At 40.9% G+C, this 21,330-nt stretch overlaps 2 protein-coding genes across 2 annotated transcripts; both read right to left on the reverse strand.

Annotated features, from left to right (window-relative positions):
• Window positions 1-6,033: 6,033 nt before the first annotated feature.
• Window positions 6,034-11,043, reverse strand: LOC120723498 (2-oxoglutarate receptor 1-like). Its single transcript, XM_040014973.1, has 2 exons — window positions 9,002-11,043; window positions 6,034-8,103 (listed from the first exon to the last, which is right to left on the reverse strand). The coding sequence occupies exon 2, from the start codon at window positions 8,092-8,094 to the stop codon at window positions 7,105-7,107; it is 990 nt and encodes a 329-aa protein (XP_039870907.1). The 5' UTR covers window positions 8,095-8,103; window positions 9,002-11,043; the 3' UTR covers window positions 6,034-7,104.
• A 96-nt stretch (window positions 11,044-11,139) lies between these two features.
• On the reverse strand, window positions 11,140-20,259 carry LOC120723497 (kelch-like protein 41b). The gene is made up of 6 exons (XM_040014972.1): window positions 19,018-20,259; window positions 17,953-18,110; window positions 17,470-17,577; window positions 13,547-13,732; window positions 11,647-11,793; window positions 11,140-11,544 (listed from the first exon to the last, which is right to left on the reverse strand). Exons 1-6 carry the CDS (start codon window positions 20,128-20,130, stop codon window positions 11,433-11,435), a joined length of 1,824 nt encoding a protein of 607 aa, XP_039870906.1. The 5' UTR covers window positions 20,131-20,259; the 3' UTR covers window positions 11,140-11,432.
• Between the last annotated feature and the right edge of the window lie 1,071 nt (window positions 20,260-21,330).

Below are 21,330 nucleotides of genomic sequence, written 5' to 3' on the forward strand. Positions count from 1 at the left end.
CAAAAATGTTTCTTAAACCATCGTTAGAAGAACTAAGTGAAAAACAAGTGTTCATTAAGGAGGCCCATTTTAGTAAATTTCAAACTGGTGACTGCCTTGTGGTGAAGGATCCTCAGTGTCATGTGTGTGATCTTGCGCTGTGTTGAACAGTGAAATCTTGTAGTTAATCTGTGGTGTTTGGCTTCGTAGGAATATCAAAGCACAAACCTGGCAATAGTCTGCAGTGTGTTTTCTTCTTTCCGACTGATTAAGCTGCAATATAAGAGAAACAGTCGAAGCAATTTCTCGCAGGAAATGTGTTCAATAAAAATATGCAGCAGCCAGTGATGTTAATTTGTACCTGATGGACTCTCTGTTATGCATGTGTACATGCAAGTGTTCTTGCCTTGCTCCTTTTTTTCACAGCATGTTCTCACCATAAAAATCTGAAATCTTCCCTCGGTGTGCCGACTTCTTCCACCACCATGCACGCACAGATACAGTGACGCACACTGATGAAGCTTTTTCTCAAGGAGAGGAGGAGAGCTGTTGGCCTGACAGACAGGCTGTCAGAGCCAATTTCAGAACTCTTACATCACAGAGACAGAACATTGGTATTTCCACCATTAGGCCATTGATTATGGGGCTCTTTGCTTCCAGATTGATCATTTAAAGTTCAATTGACCATGACTCCGGCTTAGCACAAAGTAACAAAAACCCAGCAGCTTGCTGAACACATTTTCCTCCCTAATTTGACAAACATGTTGCTCTGCTGAAGTTCCATTTACACTGCAGTAGCCCACATAGCAAAATTGGTATGGCCCGGATCTGGCCTACACAATTTGCTTACACATGGCCACATACCACAAAGAATGACGGCCCTTTGGTGGCCCAGATCTGGCTTTGCCAGATGTGGCCCACACATAGGCCAGCACAAGGCCATTTGCAGACACACTGGTGGTCCTGTGCTGGCCCATGTGTGGATTACCTCTGGCAAAGCCAGATCTGGGCCACCAAAGGGCCGTCATTCTTTGTGGTATGTGGGCAATATGTAAGTTGTGTGCAGCCACGGGTCAGTTGCAGACACACTGCTGACCCTGTGCTGGCCCAGAACAGTTTCAGCTCTGACCCCAGATGTCAGCCTAATGTGTAACTTAATCAAGCCATGTAATAACAACATGTGCCGGAACATAATAGTGCAAAAGTAACATGACGAAACTCTGTTCAGACAGTGAATGGACTGATTCTTAGATAACGCTTTTCTACTCTCCCATATTACTCAAAGTGCTCTATACAACATGCTACATTCACCCAATCACACACTTTCTCTAAACTGAGTGCTTCTTAACTACATTCATACACATTCACACTCTTGACATGCAGACTGGAGGAGCCAGGGGTCTAACCACTAACCCTCCGATCAGTAGGTGACCTGAGCTACAGCCACCCACTGGCAAAGATGAGTAAACCGTCACTAGGTTTTGGATAAAGTGTACACTCACAAACCTGTCAAACCTGCATTTGAAATGTTGGCTACCATAACAGTATAACATTGCAACATGGCATTTGGGTTTTCTAACTAAAATAGGAACATAAATAGTGCCATCATTGCCAGACCTGGCCCACATCTGGTTGACTTACACCCCGCCATGACATCAGTCAGTCAGAGGTGCCAGCTTGATGCCGGTTGCAGGGAAGACCTGTTTTCTGTGAGCCTGGGCCACATAACCCAAACCACAATCAAGACAGATATGGCATGCCATGACATAGACAGTGCCATCTATGCCAGGCCTGGTCCATATCTGGATGACATACAGTGGGGCAAAAAAGTATTTAGTCAGCCACCAATTGTGCAAGTTCCCCCACCTAAAATGATGACAGAGGTCAGTAATTTGCACCAGAGGTACACTTCAACTGTGAGAGACAGAATGTGAAAAAAAAAATCCATGAATCCACATGGTAGGATTTGTAAAGAATTTATTCGTAAATCAGGGTGGAAAATAAGTATTTGGTCAATAACAAAAATACAACTCAATACTTTGTAACATAACCTTTGTTGGCAATAACAGAGGTCAAACGTTTACTATAGGTCTTTACCAGGTTTGCACACACAGTAGCTGGTATTGTGGCCCATTCCTCCATGCAGATCTTCTCGAGAGCAGTGATGTTTTGGGGCTGTCGCCGAGCAACACGGACTTTCAACTCCCGCCACAGATTTTCTATGGGGTTGAGGTCTGGAGACTGGCTAGGCCACTCCAGGACTTTCAAATGCTTCTTATGGAGCCACTCCTTTGTTGCCCGGGCGGTGTGTTTTGGATCATTGTCATGTTGGAAGACCCAGCCTCGTTTCATCTTCAAAGTTCTCACTGATGGAAGGAGGTTTTGGCTCAAACTCTCACGATACATGGCCCCATTCATTCTGTCCTTAACACGGATCAGTCGTCCTGTCCCCTTGGCAGAAAAACAGCCCCATAGCATGATGTTTCCACCCCCATGCTTCACAGTAGGTATGGTGTTCTTGGGATGCAACTCAGTATTCTTCTTCCTCCAAACACGACGAGTTGAGTTTATACCAAAAAGTTCTACTTTGGTTTCATCTGACCACATGACATTCTCCCAATCCTCTGCTGTATCATCCATGTGCTCTCTGGCAAACTTCAGACGGGCCTGGACATGCACTGGCTTCAGCAGCGGAACACGTCTGGCACTGCGGGATTTGATTCCCTGCCGTTGTAGTGTGTTACTGATGGTGACCTTTGTTACTCTGCTCCCAGCTCTCTGCAGGTCATTCACCAGGTCCCCCCGTGTGGTTCTGGGATCTTTGCTCACCGTTCTCATGATCATTTTGACCCCACGGGATGAGATCTTGCGTGGAGCCCCAGATCGAGGGAGATTATCAGTGGTCTTGTATGTCTTCCATTTTCTGATGATTGCTCCCACAGTTGATTTTTTCACACCAAGCTGCTTGCCTATTGTAGATTCACTCTTCCCGGTCTGGTGCAGGTCTACAATACTTTTCCTGGTGTTCTTCGAAAGCTCTTTGGTCTTGGCCATGGCGGAGTTTGGAGTCTGACTGTTTGAGGCTGCGGACAGGTGTCTTTTATACAGATGATGAGTTCAAACAGGTGCCATTCATACAGGTAACGAGTGGGGGACAGAAAAGCTTCTTACAGAAGACGTTACAGGTCTGTGAGAGCCAGAGATTTTCCTTGTTTGAGGTGACCAAATACTTATTTTCCACCCTAATTTACGAATAAATTCTTTACAAATCCTACCATGTGAATTCATGGATTTTTTTTTCACATTCTGTCTCTCACAGTTGAAGTGTACCTCTGGTGCAAATTACTGACCTCTGTCATCATTTTAAGTGGGGGAACTTGCACAATCGGTGGCTGACTAAATACTTTTTTGCCCCACTGTACGTGTTATCGTGCCAGAAGTCAGCCAGCAGTGCCGGTTTGATCCTAGATCCGGGCCAGACCTGTCTGCTATGTGGGAGACTGCTCCATGCAGGTGTTTTGTCTATGAGAAGGCAAATGAGGATGAGGAGAAGATCAGTCAGGAGGCAGAAAAGGAAATGCCATAGACAAAAATAGCCTCTTTATTCCCAGCTGTAGCTTCAATTCTACTTGCACAGCTTGTATGAGAGCAAAACAAAACAAAAAACATGTTAGTGATGCAGGATTTTTTTTTCCCCCCGTACAAAACCAGAGGACTGATGGCTTCCTTAACATTTACAACAAATAATATCACGAATTTTAGGCTTTCTTTGTAAATGTAATCTCAGATATAAATCAGGAAAGGGAACAACAGCAGAACAACACGCTGTATCCAGGCAGAAGCAGCAATAGACAAATGATATAAAAGCTTCTGTTGAGGATGTCTTTGGGTTGACAGTATGACTTTGTTCCGGGACTTCTGGGTGATTGTTTGTGTGTTCTCACAAATTTTGTGCTTTGGTTTGACTTAGTAATATTGGCCTCTTTGAAGGTCCCAAGTCCTTGGCTCTTGCTCTTAGAGCATCTAGGCTTGAGAAATGAGAAAATTGCGCAGCCTGTCTTGCTAGCACATGGGAAAGGTGAACGCATCTGCATGGAGAACTCTGCTAAGTGCTCACATATCCCAGAGTCTTTCACAGATCATGACTGGAGGAGGTGTTGTCAGGCTATATAATCGTTTTATAGCACTGTTGGGGAAATGCAACAAAGCAGGATGACTAATGCAGTGTTTTTAGGGCCAGCAATTAAAACATTTCTGACCATTTCCAATGTGATGCAAAGAGAAACCTCAAAGAAAAAAGTGCTAGAGGTAGATGGTGGAGGTGAATTAAAACGAGTCAATTTGCTGATTCTAAATTATATTTGATGACTCCTGTTAGAAAAAGTTCACACACAGAATACATTTATTTATTTTGGTTATTGTTTTTATTTAAATGTTGCTTATCTTGTCAAAAAGCATTATTGCTCACACTATTCATACTGAGACCTTCAACAGCCACATCAAGCACTGTACATGAAATTTATATATACTTTCAACAGATTGGATATAAAGATTGCTGTCTTTTGATGTGCTTTAAATAACAAAGTAGCATGTTGTGAATCACACACAGCAAATTCAAAAGTGTTCAATGTTTTGGTGTTAGTAGTCTTCTTGCAAAAGTAGAGTTAATTTTACTCTAAGTAGAGTCACATTCTTTTAAGGTAACTCTGAGGTGTAAAATGATAGTAGTTTAAATCTAGTGTTAAAAATGAGTATTTCTATGTCAAATCTGGAGGTGTTACAATGGAAACATTAACTCTTGACCTCTTAACTCTGAACTCCTACAGGGGCTATGACACCAATAGAGTAAATTCACAGACTCCGCCCCCAGCACCATAGGCTCCAATCGAAGCTGAAGTGAAGCTGTTTCAGAACATTTTGCTCTACATATTTGAGTTGTTTGCCATGCTTGGTAAGTCATTTTTTCAAAGATTGTTTCAATTATTATTATGAGCTTTTACTTCTGTGGCTCTTTGGAGTTGAGACAAAGCTGTGTGAAAGGCATTAGCCATGTTGCTCGGTGATAGCATAATATTCTGTTTTAGCTAGCTGAAAGGTATTGTTTGCAGGCAAATACCACAGCCTTGAAAAAAAGCTTGCATGTGAATTTTCAGTCAAATTTTTGGTCAAATACACCTAAAACAATGTCTAGAATGTGAAATGTTGGTATAATGGTGCTACTTGAAGCCTGAAAACGATCTCCCATAAAAAAAAATGAGCAAACAGCAGTAGCAGACGTCCTGACTGGATTCTACGTTAGCATTTAGATCTCTCCAGAGTTTTGTGCACACGGTTTAGGTAAAAATGAAAAAGGTTGAGGTTTTACATTTAGTTCAGTATTACCTGTTGCCTGTGTCCTTGTCTTTTGGGAAAATACTCTACACAAGTAATGGCTCAAAGAGGATTCCTTTTTTTTTTACTGTGCTGCAATTGATTACTGGATTATTTGTGCCATTAATTAGTGTCAACTAATTTTTATTCAATCTCCACATAGGATATGCTTGTGAAGATGGAATATGGGGGAGAGCAGAAGTGCGTTGAAGTTCCACAAAGTGATGAATGAAGGACATGCATATTGTATTGAAGAAATAAGTGATGAGAATGCTGTTATTTGCATTTACCAGCTCACCTATGTCAGACCTTTTGATAAACAAAATTCTAATGAAAGTGAGAACACGTACACTGTTACATCTTTCAGAAAATGTTTTGAAATTGTGGTGCACAGTTCAAAATAAATGTTTTTCAAAAACCATTGCGTCTTTTTAGTAAATGTTTATTTCCAAAAGAAATTTTTAGAAGTTCAGAACAGTAAAATTCCCGCTTTTTAGAATTAATTAGAAGATAACTCTTACGTAGTTAAACTAAAATACTCTTTGAGAGTTAATATATAAACTCTTAACACCTAGTTAGCATTAGTAAGTGTTAAATTATCAACTCTAGACAGATTTGGTGTTTAACACTAAATCAGAGTTAACGTACCAACTCTCCAAAAAGAGTTAAATTAACACTCTCTGGTGTGGACCCATATAGACACTTTAATAGTGTTGAAATCAAATCTGACAGTGTTAATTTGGACATGCTGGATTTGCTGTGCAGGTTTAACAAAATGGTAATCCATCCAACTTTAAATAGGTTCGTTCCTTTATCAAATTTAGTCAAATGAGCCAAAGCCTTTGGTGCTTATGGGGAAAAAATCAGATTCAACATTCCAGTATAGGTGTAACTCAATAAAATAAAATATGCTTAATGCAATATGATACGTTTGACAGCATAATATTTTAAGATTATTTAACCAGACAATGATAGGCTAAAATGACTCAGCTAGCTACAACTCCTTTTTGAATTTTAGCGTGTTGTTATAGTAGATGTTTTAAAATGTATAAAATAGCTGTAACAGCAATAATGCCTGTAAAAGTTGCACATATCTATCTATCATGTTGCCCATCAATTTTTGATATACTCTGAAACTTTAAGGTGAGATCTAGCAGTTCTCTATATTCAGGCACAACTGTGGCATCTCGTTGGGGAGAGCAAAGCAGGCAGTGCTTGCCTTATGAAATCTAAAAATAGACACTAATGGAAAACAATGTGAGCAAGTCTCCTAGTATCTCAATGTTCTGTCCTAGAAGCTACCCTCATTGTATCTTGTGGCTTTATTTTTCAACCTGATTGCTCATAGGGGGTTGTCTTACTAGCTGAAAGAATCTGAATAAAATTAGCATGTCAGAGGCTCAGGCATTCTGTTAGGAAATCTGAATCACAAACAAAAGAGTTTAGAAATACAAACTCTCTTCCAAGGTCCATAGCTACACAGTAAATATTTTTGGGGCTTCAAACAAAGGAATCCATTGTAAGTCAGGTAAATATGCTCAGGGGACTTCCAGTCAGAGAAAGAAAAACTGTAGACAAAGGTCTTAACTATTGAGTCATTAATACATTGAGTCCTTATTATTTTCACTTCTGGGTTGCTGCACAGTTTCCCAAGACGAACCTACGGTAAAGATGACACAATGAGTGCATATTATTACAGCATGCCTACAGTATGAGTCACAGAGCTACTGAAGAAAGAAAGTTAGGTGTTGTCAGTCATGTAGCAGACTTGTCCCTGCTTGACTTGCTAATGACGGCCAGGTGGACCAGTGACCTTGTTTTGGTCAGGCAGCGTTCCCAGTGGAAAGCGTTGAGAAAGGCCCTCCTAAATGTATCACCTGAAAGAGTGTAGAGCACCAGGTTGAAAAAGGTGTTAAATCCAGCCAGAGGCCGGGAGATGATATACGCTGCATGCACGATGTTCTCTGCCGGACAAGTCGCGTTATGATATCTTGATTCTATCCGCAACAAACGCAGGACGTGATATGGCATAAAACATACAACAAACACCACCAGGATCAGTACAGTCACACGCCGTGCTCGCATCCGACAGAGACTTGTTGTGCGTGGTCCGTTTGCCAGCTGTTTTACTATCCCAGTGTAACACATAAACACCACCACAAGGGGAAGTAGAAATCCAAACGCAGTAAGTAGCCAGCCGTACAACCGCACAGTAGCGACGGGTTCGGTACTTGCAAAGTCTATGCACTTCTTGTTATCATTCACTGATATCATGCTCAACATGGGTGTTATTTCAGCGGCAGAGATGATCCAAACAGCTGAGCAGGCAATTATACCCCAGCGCTTCTGCTGTACCTGTGCTGCACTCAGTGGTTTAATCACCACTACATAACGAAAAACTGCCAGACATGTTAGAAAGAGGATGCTCCCATAAAGGTTCAAATGAAACCCAACGCGCACGACACGGCACATGAATCCGCAGAGAGACCACTTATCCCATCTGCTGTAGTAGTAGACCAGGAACGGCAGGCTGAGGACGTAGAGAAGATCGGTCACCGCCAGGTTGACCAAGATGATGCTGCTGCTCTTCCAGGGACGCAGCTTTGTCAAGTAAATGCTGATAGATGTTACATTTCCAACCAAGCCCACAATGAAGATGAGACTATAAGCCACAGGCAGGTAGTAGTGTTTCATCAGTTCATCCAAATCGGTACAGTTGGAATTGTTGGAGTGGTTGATGGCCATAGTTCAGTCCTATTGAGAATGAGAAATGATTTTAATAACCACACTGAAAACTAAAAAAATCCCCCCAAAATAGAATGTCCCCTGCATTTATGAAAATGTAACTGAAGTAATTTAAAAGGAATTGGGGAGACACAATGTAGCAAAATTAGCAGTCCAATAAATTAATTAATTTTTAATTATTCAAAATTATTAATATTACAAGAAGGGCTGGTTAGAGTTTTCAAACAGACTTCAAATATTCACATTTAATGTTAGTGATGTTTTTGGTATAGCTGCTATTTCTGATCACTAAAATTTGGAAATCACACCGTGAGAAACATGGGAATGAACACAACATGAGTAGTGCAGGACTTAACATAAAAACAAACAGAAATATTAATATATTAAATATAATTGGCACGCATTGAACAAATGCCTTTTCTTTAACAACACCTCTATTCTTGTGTACTGTATTCATGACATATATATTTTCTGAGCAATACAATAGGCAACACGCAAATCATTTCATTTCCCCCCAGCTGTCAGATCACAGCAAGCAGCAATTACTGCTCATGGAAGGAAGGCGAGAGCAGGACAAGCAAAGAAACAAACAATCAGGGAAACTCGGTGGGAAAGAAGCAAGCAAAATCATTCTTTTTCAACAGTCTGATTTCTGAAAGCCTCTCAGTATATGACAGTGCCTATGGCATCCCGTAATGCTGTCAGTACGATCTGTTCTCATTATGGATGTCAGGGGATGTGTGAGGTGTCACTTACACATCATAAACACTTGGTTTTCATGAGGCAGGAACTTGCACTCATTAAAATGATTACATTTTGCAAAAAACTACAAACTGTAAATTATTATTTCAGTGTTACATCTCAGCATAAAGGTAACATTCGATTATATAAAAGGTTTTTTACTCACTTCTACTGCCAGTATCCTCACCAGTATGCACTTCAGTCCTTTAGCATCTCGTCTCTATTTTCACTTCCATCCCACAGTCACACCCTCTTTTATTCTTTCCTTTCACTGTTACACACCACAAGTGGGAAAGTCCAGAATATTTTTACTTGAAGTCCTGTGTTGTGTGCTTCAGCTTCAGCTATGTGAAGTGCATACTTCCTGGTATCACGCTTAAGCTGATAAAGCTCAAGGGTCAATTTGTCTATGTAGCTTAGGTTTCAGGTGGTGAGGTGAGGGAATGGAATGTCGGGGATCTAGCAACACAGGAAACAGTCCAGTGTTCGTTTACAAGAATGAACTCAAGCCTTTCTAATGAGGTCTTTATTATTTCTTGAAACGAGCGTGTGAATACCTCAGCATGGCACTACCGAGCTAAATTTAGCACACGGTTTCTGATTAAAGGAACAAGAAGGTTTAGAAGCAGGAAATGAACACTTAATTATAATAGTGTGTTACCATTTTACTTTAACTTTCTACAAATTCGACCGTAAGTTTCAATCAAAAGTGTCACACTAAAACTTATATGTTGTGAACTGTGCTTCAGTTGTGCACATCTGTAATCAGCAAACTGCTGCTCACAGTAAAATGCAGCATTTTCTAGAAGTCAGATATCAGTAACTAGTAATATAATTAGTTCTGTCCAGCAAATGTAATGTACAGCAAAAAACTAATATTATATTTTACAGTGGTTCTGAGACTATTTTACTTTTCTAACATGTGTTTTTATTTTTTTGACTACTTGGCTTCTTGTGTTCCTTCTTCCTGATGTTGCTACTACTACTTACCTGAGGATAAAAACAGGAGAAAGGAGCAGCAAAGTGTGAATAAGGACAATTTCCAAAAGCGCAACGGCTGAGTTTTCTGCACTTCTATCCTGAGGCAATTAAAGCATTTTGTTCCTAGTCATCTCAAAGAGCTCACAAGTGCTGCTAGAAATAGACAAGATTTAAAACCAAGTGCATTTGACCTATACAGCTCCTTCTCTGCCTCACGATAGGACCTGGACACGTTCCATCTGTCCATCCATCCATTTTTTTCCACTTATAAAATTCATGGACTCTACTTCACTAGAAAATCCTGAAGGAGAATGTCTGGCCTTCAATTCATACCCAGAAGTTCAATCACACTTGTGTTATGCAGTAGTAAGACAACCTCTGAATGGCTCAAAAAAGGAACTAAATTTAAGGGTTCAGAGTGGCCTAGTCAAATTCAGGGCTCAAATCCAATTAAGGTACTTTTGCATGATCTTAAATAGGCTTATAATGCATGAAAACCCTCCAATGTGGTTGAATTAAAACAATTGTGCATAAAGGAATGGGCCAAAATTCCTCTACAGCAACGTGAAAGACTCATTGGCAGTCATTACAAATACTTGGGTGCAGTTTTCGTTGCTAAAGGTAGTACCAAACCAGCAATTACTTTTTCACATATGATTAGGTAGGTCTGGCTACCTGTTTTCTTTTTAATAAATAAAATGTCTATTTAAAAACTGTATTTTGCATTTACTCAGGTTGTGTGTGTGATCTCAAACATGTAAGTCTGAAAAACAAGCAAAAATTTAAAAAAGGAGAGAAATCAGGTAGTGGGAGGGGGGTACTTTTTCATAGCGTTGTAGTTCGGTACTTATAAATAGGTTGCTTGTCTTTGTTAATGATTTACTTCAAGCATTAATGATTGCAGCCGCCTTAACACATCTTCCCACCTCATGTAGTCATCAGCTACAGACCACACTGAAATATTGATTTAAACCTTGTTCAATTTCCTCTTTCTTTTGTGTCAGTCTTTATAATGTAAACATAAAAACATGCACGCTGTTATTTTTCAGTGTCAGGGTAAGCTGCAAAAACACACCTACAATTCTCACATTACGTTTGACTGCTGCTATCGCTAGAGCGTGCAGTGTTGACCGCAGTCATGCTTAATATTTTTCCTGTGTTTAAAGGTTATTACGCTGAGTGTCAAGTCTACACCTGACATTACCTCAAAGCATAACACATCTGCATCTACAAATATATGTCTTTTTTCCCTTGGCTGCCCTGGACATGCTGATGTTCTCTGTAATGTCCCTCACGCACACACTTAAAAGCAGTAAAAGAAGCTGAAGTTTACAAATGTTTATTTTACAAAAGGGAAGCTAGAAAAGTGAATAGAAATCACTCTAAATTGTGATTCCTATTCACTGTCGGGATGGCGCAGTCCAGAAGCAAGTGTTTTATTGTAGAGATAAAAATCATCTTAGTTCAGAAAAAAATGAATGTCAAAGATCAACTCGACGCACAGAAATCTGAGTAGAGAGGATTAGGAAGCCAGGGGGTAGCTCGCCTAAGGAGGAGAGGGTGACAGAAGGTGTTGATGGTGGGGATGTGTAAGAAAGAAAAGAAACTGCTTCTGTCTACAGTTTAGGCATCTTTGCAGCATTGAGGCGCATAGAAACACAGGAGGATCCAGCAGCATAGCGCATCTCCCTCAGCATGCCGCTCCACTGCTTCTTGTCTTCCTCATACCTAACAAGAGCGAGAATTGGGTCATTTTTCCCAAACGAGCAAAGTAGCAATATAAAAAATAAAAGCCTGTAAATCTGGGTCCCTCAACTTAATAAGACTTACTGCCAGACATCAGTGACCTCTGTGGGAGTCACCTCCTTGTTCTCCATCTGAACCATAGCAAAGCCACCCACAGCGTAAAGCGAGCCACCATTGCTTACTAGGTTGACAGAGCTTCTCTCCTGAGGAAACTCTGTGAAGGGCTCCCACCTGAGGAGACACAACATTAGGAGAAGGTAGGAAATAAGTCTAAGCTATTCCTGTTGTTGTAGTTTGTACCGCAGTCATTTTTTCCAGTTTCAGTATTTCTCTTTTCTTTTGGCAGATAACTGAACTGTAGTTTATCAAAGCCAAATGAGTGCAACATTTTTTTTTAAACGAAAAAATTCTGTTGGTTATAAACAAGTAAATTAACCAGTCCTGTAACTTAAATGTATTTATATTTTGCACTTAATTGCAGAAATTTTAATGTCAGAGTTTAAACTAGCTAGCTTAAATACTGTTAATCTGAGCCAATAGGCTCCAGTTAGCTATAGCAACTACAGCGCCAAAGCAAATCTAAATCAACCTGATAGCGGTTCCTGCTGCAAATAAATAAACCACACTAAGATAAATCTATAAATGTTTTATTAGTATTGAGGCTCCTTTTAATCCTATCCAGATACTGCACTAGCTAGAGCAGATAAATCGCACTGAGAAGCCAGCTATCTAAAATTATTAGAGAAAGGTTTGACTCAATGGGCATGAAGAACCAGTGAGCGCTGTGATCGTTCTAACCATCTTGGGGGATGTGGGATGATTTTAAATGTGACATGTAATAAAACATCCTGTTCTACCACATCCCAAAGGTGCTCTACTGGCAAGGCTGGACTGGTCATCTGGCATTTTGGGCCAATGGATTGAAAGGCCGCTGCCGTGCAAACACTGATGGGGGCCCATTGGTTCATTTTTATTACTGACACTGTATTGCCCAATTAAATCTCTTAAATGCGATCAGCCCCTCCCCTCTCCTCCCTTCTCTATTCACTGGTGCAGCTTGTGGAAGAAGTTTAGTGTAGAAGAAGTGAGTAAAAGGTGGAGCTGAAAAGCTAAGAGAAAATAATAAAAAGAAACTTAAAAATAGATGCAGCAAAATGGGTCAAATTAACAACATATTTGTTGTTGGCGCTGCTGCACCGTGAACAGCAACTAGTAACCAGACCTCACAGTTACAGGAGGCTGCTGCTGAACCAGCTGTGTAGAAGTGAGTAAGAGATGGAGGAAGATGAAACTCACATGATAAGAAGATAGATGGTGGGACATAATTAGGAAAGGAGCAAATGGCTACTTTCATCATGAGCCACTGCTTATATCTAAAATGTAGCAACTAAGAAATAACCCAAAAACAACTGTACCTGATGAGAACCTGTTTCAATATCTATAATCAAACAAAAACATAAAAAATGCATAATATGTGTATGCCTGACAGATATACATATTCTTAAAAAAAAATAATAATAATAAGAAAATGGTTGGCCGCCTGGACCAAAAATGCCAGGGCTGATTTTTTTGTCCCAGTCCAGCCCTGTCCACTGGAGTAAGACCTTGTGACTGGTGACTTGAGCAGTCTGTCTATCTCTGACCTCTAACATGAACAAGAGGGCTGCTGCTTACTGGATACTTTTTCAGAACATTCCCGGGAAACCCTAGAGATGATAGTGTGGGAAAACTTCAGTAGAAAATTTCAGTCGTTTCTAAAACCCTTAGACCATGACTTGCTCCCTTAAATGACCCTTCTTACCCGTTCCGATGCTCAGTTTGATCTTGAGCAGACTTCCTTGACCAGGCCTACATGATGCACTGAGTTGCTGCCATGCGATTGGCTCATTAGATATATGCATTAACAAACTGCTGAATAGGTGTACCTAATAAAGTGACCAGTGAGTGTTCTCATTTAACAGGAAAGTTGCAAACATATTCATACTTGTTCGTTGCAAAGTCATAGGCTTCACACGAGGCAGTGAGGCCTTCCTCGTTGACTCCACCAACCACTATGATCTTGCCATTGTGGACAACTGCTCCAAACATGGCTCTGGGTGTCTTCATGGCTGCCTGCTCCCTCCACTCTGACTGTTTGTGGTTATACACAAACATCTTGTTAAGGGCTTTGCTGTGAAGATGAAGGAAAGATGTGGGACTTTCAGCATCAAAAGCTGTCAAACTTTTTTGTTCATTTTTGGTGTTGATTTGGTGATGTCACCTACACAAATAGATGCAATTAATGGGTGCTTTAAGCATCTTTTTTGTACAAATACGAAGCTCTAAAATGAAAATGATGATAATTTAAATCAATTGCTTTTAAATAAGGAAAGATACATGTTTGTTTACCGACAAAGAAATTTAATCTTAAAGCCAATGTTTAAATGATTGATTATAAAAATGTATCCTCATGTCTTCATTATTATTATTTTTTTTACTAATTGGACTAATGGACTTACAGTGTGTTTCAACATGAAGCCTTCATTAAAAAAAAAAATCATGATTTCTCTATTTGAAAGGGCACAGCCTCTAAACACCAATCAACAGGAACACATTTGAAGAAAGAAAAGCTTCACATGGATAAAGAGCAGAACAGGAGTGAGTAAATGGACTAAAAAAAGTTCTACAAGAAAAGAAAAGAGAAATGACACAAAAAGCAGTTAGTAAACGTAATCTATATAACAAACAAAGGTGTCCTGAGAAGGAGCGCTTAAAGACATAGGGACAAAATTAGTAAAGGTTCACAAACCTTTACTAATTGCAGTCAATGTTAGGTTGACATTCATTGTTACTTAATCAAAAGACTGAAAGTCTGAACAGTGATTCCATTTTCCTCCTAATTAAACATTTGCTGTGTCCGTTTTGGAAACAGTTACAGTGGGGCAAAAAAGTATTTAGTCAGCCACCGATTGTGCAAGTTCCCCCACCTAAAATGATGACAGAGGTCAGTAATTTGCACCAGAGGTACACTTCAACTGTGAGAGACAGAATGTGAAAGAAAAATCCATGAATTCACATGGTAGGATTTGTAAAGAATTTATTCGTAAATCAGGGTGGAAAATAAGTATTTGGTCACCTCAAACAAGGAAAATCTCTGGCTCTCACAGACCTGTAACGTCTTCTGTAAGAAGCTTTTCTGTCCCCCACTCGTTACCTGTATGAATGGCACCTGTTTGAACTCATCATCTGTATAAAAGACACCTGTCCACAGCCTCAAACAGTTAGACTCCAAACTCCGCCATGGCCAAGACCAAAGAGCTTTCGAAGGACACCAGGAAAAGTATTGTAGACCTGCACCAGACTGGGAAGAGTGAATCTACAATAGGCAAGCAGCTTGGTGTGAAAAAATCAACTGTGGGAGCAATCATCAGAAAATGGAAGACATACAAGACCACTGATAATCTCCCTCGATCTGGGGCTCCATGCAAGATCTCATCCCGTGGGGTCAAAATGATCATGAGAACGGTGAGCAAAGATCCCAGAACCACACGGGGGGACCTGGTGAATGACCTGCAGAGAGCTGGGACCAAAGTAACAAAGGTCACCATCAGTAACACACTACAACGGCAGGGAATCAAATCCCGCAGTGCCAGACGTGTTCCGCTGCTGAAGCCAATGCATGTCCAGGCCCGTCTGAAGTTTGCCAGAGAGCACATGGATGATACAGCAGAGGATTGGGAGAATGTCATGTGGTCAGATGAAACCAAAGTAGAACTTTTTGGTATAAACTCAACTCGTCGTGTTTGGGGGAAGAAGAATACTGAGTTGCATCCCAAGAACACCATACCTACTGTGAAGCATGGGGGTGGAAACATCATGCTATGGGGCTGTTTTTCTGCCAAGGGGACAGGACGACTGATCCGTGTTAAGGACAGAATGAATGGGGCCATGTATCGTGAGATTTTGAGCCAAAACCTCCTTCCATCAGTGAGAACTTTGAAGATGAAACGAGGCTGGGTCTTCCAACATGACAATGATCCAAAACACACCGCCTGGGCAACAAAGGAGTGGCTCCGTAAGAAGCATTTGAAAGTCCTGGAGTGGCCTAGCCAGTCTCCAGACCTCAACCCCATAGAAAATCTGTGGCGGGAGTTGAAAGTCCGTGTTGCTCGACGACAGCCCCAAAACATCACTGCTCTCGAGAAGATCTGCATGGAGGAATGGGCCAAAATACCAGCTACTGTGTGTGCAAACCTGGTAAAGACCTATAGTAAACGTTTGACCTCTGTTATTGCCAACAAAGGTTATGTTACAAAGTATTGAGTTGTATTTTTGTTATTGACCAAATACTTATTTTCCACCCTGATTTACGAATAAATTCTTTACAAATCCTACCATGTGGATTCATGGATTTTTTTTTTTTTCACATTCTGTCTCTCACAGTTGAAGTGTACCTCTGGTGCAAATTACTGACCTCTGTCATCATTTTAGGTGGGGGAACTTGCACAATCGGTGGCTGACTAAATACTTTTTTGCCCCACTGTAAATGTTGTTAAATAGGCAAACGGAGCAGCTAGGCCAAAAAGTATTCTTATGCGGTTACAAAACTAACCGATCTTTTTTTAAAGATCTGAATTTAAAGTTTAAAGTTGTAACTTAAAACTGTAACTTTAGTTACAACAAGCTGTTGAGTGTAGAGAAAAGTGCTGGAGTGAATGGGCTACTGTAGTATGCTGTAGAAAAGTGCCATTTACCCTTACCTCTTGCTCTTATTTTCCTCTTGGTTGAGACCTTCTGGTGATAGTCCTAGCTAAATTAAGCCAGGTCGAGCACACCTGTTTACATTTGATAATTAGCAGCCTGTTTTACTGACAGCTGAACTCAAGAGCTGACTGCATGTCTTATTACAGTTTTAAAGCCCAAGGTTCATTTTGTTGTAAAAAGTGTGTCCCTTCCCAACTCTGGCTTCTATCTCAGGCATAGAGAGAGAGAAAAAATAGCATATGCTGGCTGTAACAAGAGATGCACAGGGCTGGTATTTTCCATGATTGCAGCATATATTAGATTACACACTCACATTTGTTCAACTATCTCTGTGGGGACACCCATCTCACATTCTTCACCCGGCATTTCAACGGCTCCCCTCTGGGCGATGCCTCCACTGCATTTCCTGCAGGACTGAGAGGAGGAGAGCCACCTTTGTCCCCAAAGCCACTCTGCTTTTTAACTCCAGCCGGTAAGACCATTTCCCACACCCATAAACATAAACTACACTCTTCTTATACTACGGACACTTTATTCACTTTTAGTCACTTACAGTTATTTATTCACCTTTCAGTCACTTTAACTTCAAAACCGTGTAATTTTAAAACTGTATATACTGTATATTCTGTGTATTTATTATTTCACTCTTATTGCCTGTTCTTATTGTCCTTATCTTCAATGTTATGCTGCTCTGTTGTTTGTTAATTGCTCCTTGGGGATAAATAAAGTCTTCTGATTCTGATTCTCACAATAAACACCCTTGTCTTAAATATCACGACAGAATACAAAACCCATACTAATCTTTATCCTAAGACTAGGATAATCAGTGAGTGTGGTGGAGGTGTGATCCCTGGCCCAGCTACAGGGGAGGGGTGGTGCCAGGGAGGTTGGAGGGACAGGTGGATGTGATTGTCCTGACAAGGATTTCCCTTTTTCAGTGATGTTGGACACCAGAGGGGAGAGGAGTGTGCAGCTGACTGGAAGTCGGCTGCTGAGTGTGCCGAGCGGGAAAAAGTATTACTGTGTTCTCAATAAAAAGCTCAAACCGAATGGAAACACAGTGTGTTGGGTCAGAATTCTTTACAGTGAGCATTCAGATTAAAGTTTCCACTCTAAAGTATAAGAACAAGAAACATACAAACATACAGAAGGTCCTTTACTCACTTGTCATCCGTCTTTCCTCCAATGCTATAGACCAGCCCTTTGTGGGAGACAACTGCATGGCCGTGGATCTTCAGGGGAAGCTTTTTGGTCTCGCTCCACCTCATCTTTCTGAAGAATGTGACAATTGTAAGCAACTGAACTCATTAAGTGTTATTCTCTTCCCTTGAATTCATTGCTTCTAATTTCTTTGGGATTTTTTAAAAAAAAGTTATATATATGAGTAATGTCAATAACTTAAATGGCCCACAAATGAATGCAAGAATTAAAATAAATAAATAAATAAAAATAAAAACAGCCAGAGCCGATCAACAACTTCAGATTTACCATAATTAATTAATTAAATTCAATACCAGAAAATCCTTAGTTAAAACAAAGAAATGCAATTAAATCTCCTTGGTTAATTATCACCTAAAAATGATCAAATGTGAGATGTTTAATGAGAAATGGGGGAAGTAAGGATCAAAACAAAGAAATACCACTGACTCAGTATCATAGCACATCACACTATCCAATGATTCATTGGACTGGAGGTCTTTTCCAGCCACAGCAAACAGCAGGTTCTCGCTCTCTCCGATGTTAAAGAGACATCTTGGAGAAGGCATTGGGGGCAGCGCGATCCAGTCTGAGCTGAACGGATCCAACTGTGGAGGAGGAAAAAAAAACAAAACTATAACTCACAAGAGTGGAGAAAGCATACTTTTAGCACCCATTAGCTCTTTGTCTTTTTCACCTCATGAATCTGCTTGTTATGCTCCATGATATCCGCATATTGATTATGCTGTAAGATACAGCAGTTCAAGGCCTCTATCACATTCTTAATTGTGTATATTGCTTAGACCTGATGGATAACTTGGGGAATGTAATTCATCTTTTATTGGAAAGAGAATTCAGATAGAACTATGTTGCAACCTTTTTGTTATCACATGCTAAAAAAAAACACTTATATTTTCCTTCTAGTTTATTTATAGTTTGAATAAGGAATTAAAATAAAATCCCACAAGATGGTTTAGGTTAACTGATACTACTGTTTCTTTTATCCACTACACTTGAAAACTAGTGCTAGACCAGCTATCATTTAACTTTTAAAAGTTTCACAACCACCATAACATCTAAAGCTAACTATGTAACACAATATAACCCAGTGATACTGAATCAGATTTATACTGTATTTCTGTACTGTTGATATAAACATTTAATTAAAAAAAAACAGACTTTTTCCCTGCCTTTAAGCTTCTTGCTTCTTGCAAAAAATGAGACTGTTTGCTGTTTTCAAAGTGTCTTAGTTTCAGGATGAGGAACACATTTTACTTCAAATAAGGAATATCCTCAGTTTCTGGCTCATGTGACACTTTTTCAAGTTTCTCTACCGCTTAGTAATTAGCTAGCTTTGGTGCAATACCGTCTTTTTGAGTGATTTCACCCAGCAGCAGCCAGCGACCTCCTGCAACGACTCGTGACCAGTCAGGAAATATACATTTTTCCTTACCAAATAGGAGATCGCCTACTACAGAGAAAAGATAATGTCAAATGAAAAGAAAACCTCCTCACCAAATATGCATAACATTGCAGAGGAACATCCTTGTTTTCCTCGTCGACAAAGAGTCCTCCAATGATGTATAGCTGGTTCTTCTTTGTCACCAGGCTAACGTGGTTACGTGGCACCTGCTCGGACATGGCTGCCAGGAAGCACTCGTTCTCACTGACGTCGTATCCCACTGCTGCCGTGTCATTGATCATCAGGATGAAGTCACGAGCATACATGCCTTGTCTGCGATTATCATTCAGAAATCCAGGGAATGGACTGTCCTCCTCTTCACCTCCTTCCTTGCTGGCCCCCTCCTCTCCCTCATTCTTCTTGGGTTTCTCTGGCAGTTTGCCCTTGAAAGCATCCCTGATGACCTGAATCATCTTCTGAAGCTCTGGGTCAGCTTTGATAATCTCTTCAGTCTCCACTCTCTCTTTGAAGTATTTCTCAGGCAGGAGGCGGAACCGGATACAGTTGAAAGCATCCTTCAGGACCTTGAGGCGTTTCTCCCTGTCATGGCGGACCCAGGCCATGACGGCTTCGAAAACCAGTTCCTCTCTCTCAACATTCAACGAGTCTCCACCAATAATGGCAAACAGTTCATGGGCTGCGAGTTTTAGGAATTCCTCTTCCTTATAAAGGAGTTCAAAGCGGTCAGCAATGTAGTTGCGTGCTGCGATGGCGAGCCTGGGACAGCTGAGCACCAGGCCCATCCTAAAGATGGCCAAGCAGTTACCCAAGGACAGCTTCTTCTGAAGGTAGTTGACACACACTGTGAAGACAGAAGGGATCTGGAACCTGTTTGCCACAGCAATTATATCCTGAACATTGTCATCGGTGAGATCAATTTCAGCTGAGTAGAGGTACTGAATAATCATGTCCAGGATGGAAGGGTTAACATCCTCAAGGACCACCTCTTTGGTGTTCTCCACCTCCTTCCCATCTTCAGTAAAGAAAATTTCCCTGAAGTAAGGGCTGCAGGCAGCCATGATCAGCCGATGGCAGGGAAAGCTACGATCGCCTACCTTCAGGTGACAGTCCACAAACTTGTTCTCATTCAAAAGCTCTTTCAGGCCGTCCTGGAGCAGGGTGCTCTGAAACAGGCGCAGCTCCTCCTTGATGGCGTTGGGGTCCATGGTGTCAGGAGGTAAACAGTAGGAGAACAAAGGAGTTGGTGGAGAGAGGAAAGAGACAGTGGCCACAGGTCCTCTTGGCAGTCAGTGCTGGCTGGAAAAGGCAGAGCAAAGAAAAGGTTCCCTGTGTGAAGACCCTGCAATTTAATCCTGTTCCACTCTAAATATAGTTCCCTCTAGCCCCCTGAATGGTTCAGCTTCTATGGAATTTAACTGGGCCAAATCACAGTGCACCACAGGCCAGGGTTGAGCAGCTGCTGCCATAGACTGAAAGAAGCAACTGGCTGGGGATATGCCACCATGATTCAGCTCCCAGAGTGTCACAGGGTAGGTAACAGTGGAGACAATGTGGTCACATCCTACAAATAGCTTTCCTTAAGCTGGAGTCTTAAGAGATATTTACAGCAATCGATGTCATATTCAAAATAAGTGCACCCTCTTGAAGTTGGACATATTGTTCACTGGCTTATTGAGTTTTTTTGCATTTACATTTTCAGATAATTATAGCCACTGATGTACTTTTGTACTGAAACATACTCCAATTTCCATTGCTTCGCATTATATTATTGATATCAGATTTTGCAGATAATATAAAGTCAGTTTTAAATTGCGGCACATCTGAACCTAGGACCAAAAGATTCCCCCAATGTTATGATACCATCCTTCTTAACTTCTTGTTTTATCATAGTAAAAAAGTAGCCTAAATAAGTAAACCTATGATAATAAAAGAAAAGCCAAAAAAATAATCCATCATCAAAGCTGAACTCAGAAACCAACAAATTATCAGTGCTTTTTTTAGGCTTATGAAATGAGATAGTATAATACTCACACAAGAACTTTCAGGTGGTCTTCGTTCCAAATGAAAACCACCTGTGTTTAACTGTGAGTAGGTTTTTCTGTTTGATGTATTTTAACATTATAGTATTGCATCAAGTCTTGGTAGCCGGGGATCGGACCGCCAGGGCCTCCACTCCTGGCCACCGCTCACAATGCACCCGACCCTACGGTGCCTCCTGCGGTGGGCCTGCAGGAAGATGGGCCCATGTCCAGGGGTGCACATAAGTGGTCTGCAGGTGTGCATGCGCTTTCAAAATAAAAGACGCACACCGGGTCCCACCGGGACGAGGCCCTGGGGCAGAACCAGGACATGCTGGAGAGATTATATACCTCTTGGTGTTCCCCCAGACAACCTGGAGGAGGTAG

The sequence above is a fragment of the Simochromis diagramma genome, unplaced genomic scaffold (assembly GCF_900408965.1).
Source record: "Simochromis diagramma unplaced genomic scaffold, fSimDia1.1 OVJJ01000680.1, whole genome shotgun sequence".
NCBI lineage: Eukaryota > Metazoa > Chordata > Actinopteri > Cichliformes > Cichlidae > Simochromis > Simochromis diagramma.

What these genes read in the sequence shown, in the direction of transcription:
- LOC120723498 (XM_040014973.1), bottom strand. Translation starts at nt 8,094, where the DNA reads ATGGCCATCAACCACTCCAACAATTCCAACTGTACCGATTTGGATGAA.
- LOC120723497 (XM_040014972.1), bottom strand. Translation starts at nt 20,130, where the DNA reads ATGGACCCCAACGCCATCAAGGAGGAGCTGCGCCTGTTTCAGAGCACC. An exon ending in GTGATGTGCTATGATACTGA is followed by an intron (nt 17,578 to 17,952) that starts GTCAGTGGTATT and finishes CACATTCTTCAG; the next exon opens with AAAGATGAGGTGGAGCGAGA. An exon ending in GAGGTCACTGATGTCTGGCA is followed by an intron (nt 11,545 to 11,646) that starts GTAAGTCTTATT and finishes CGCTCTTGTTAG; the next exon opens with GTATGAGGAAGACAAGAAGC.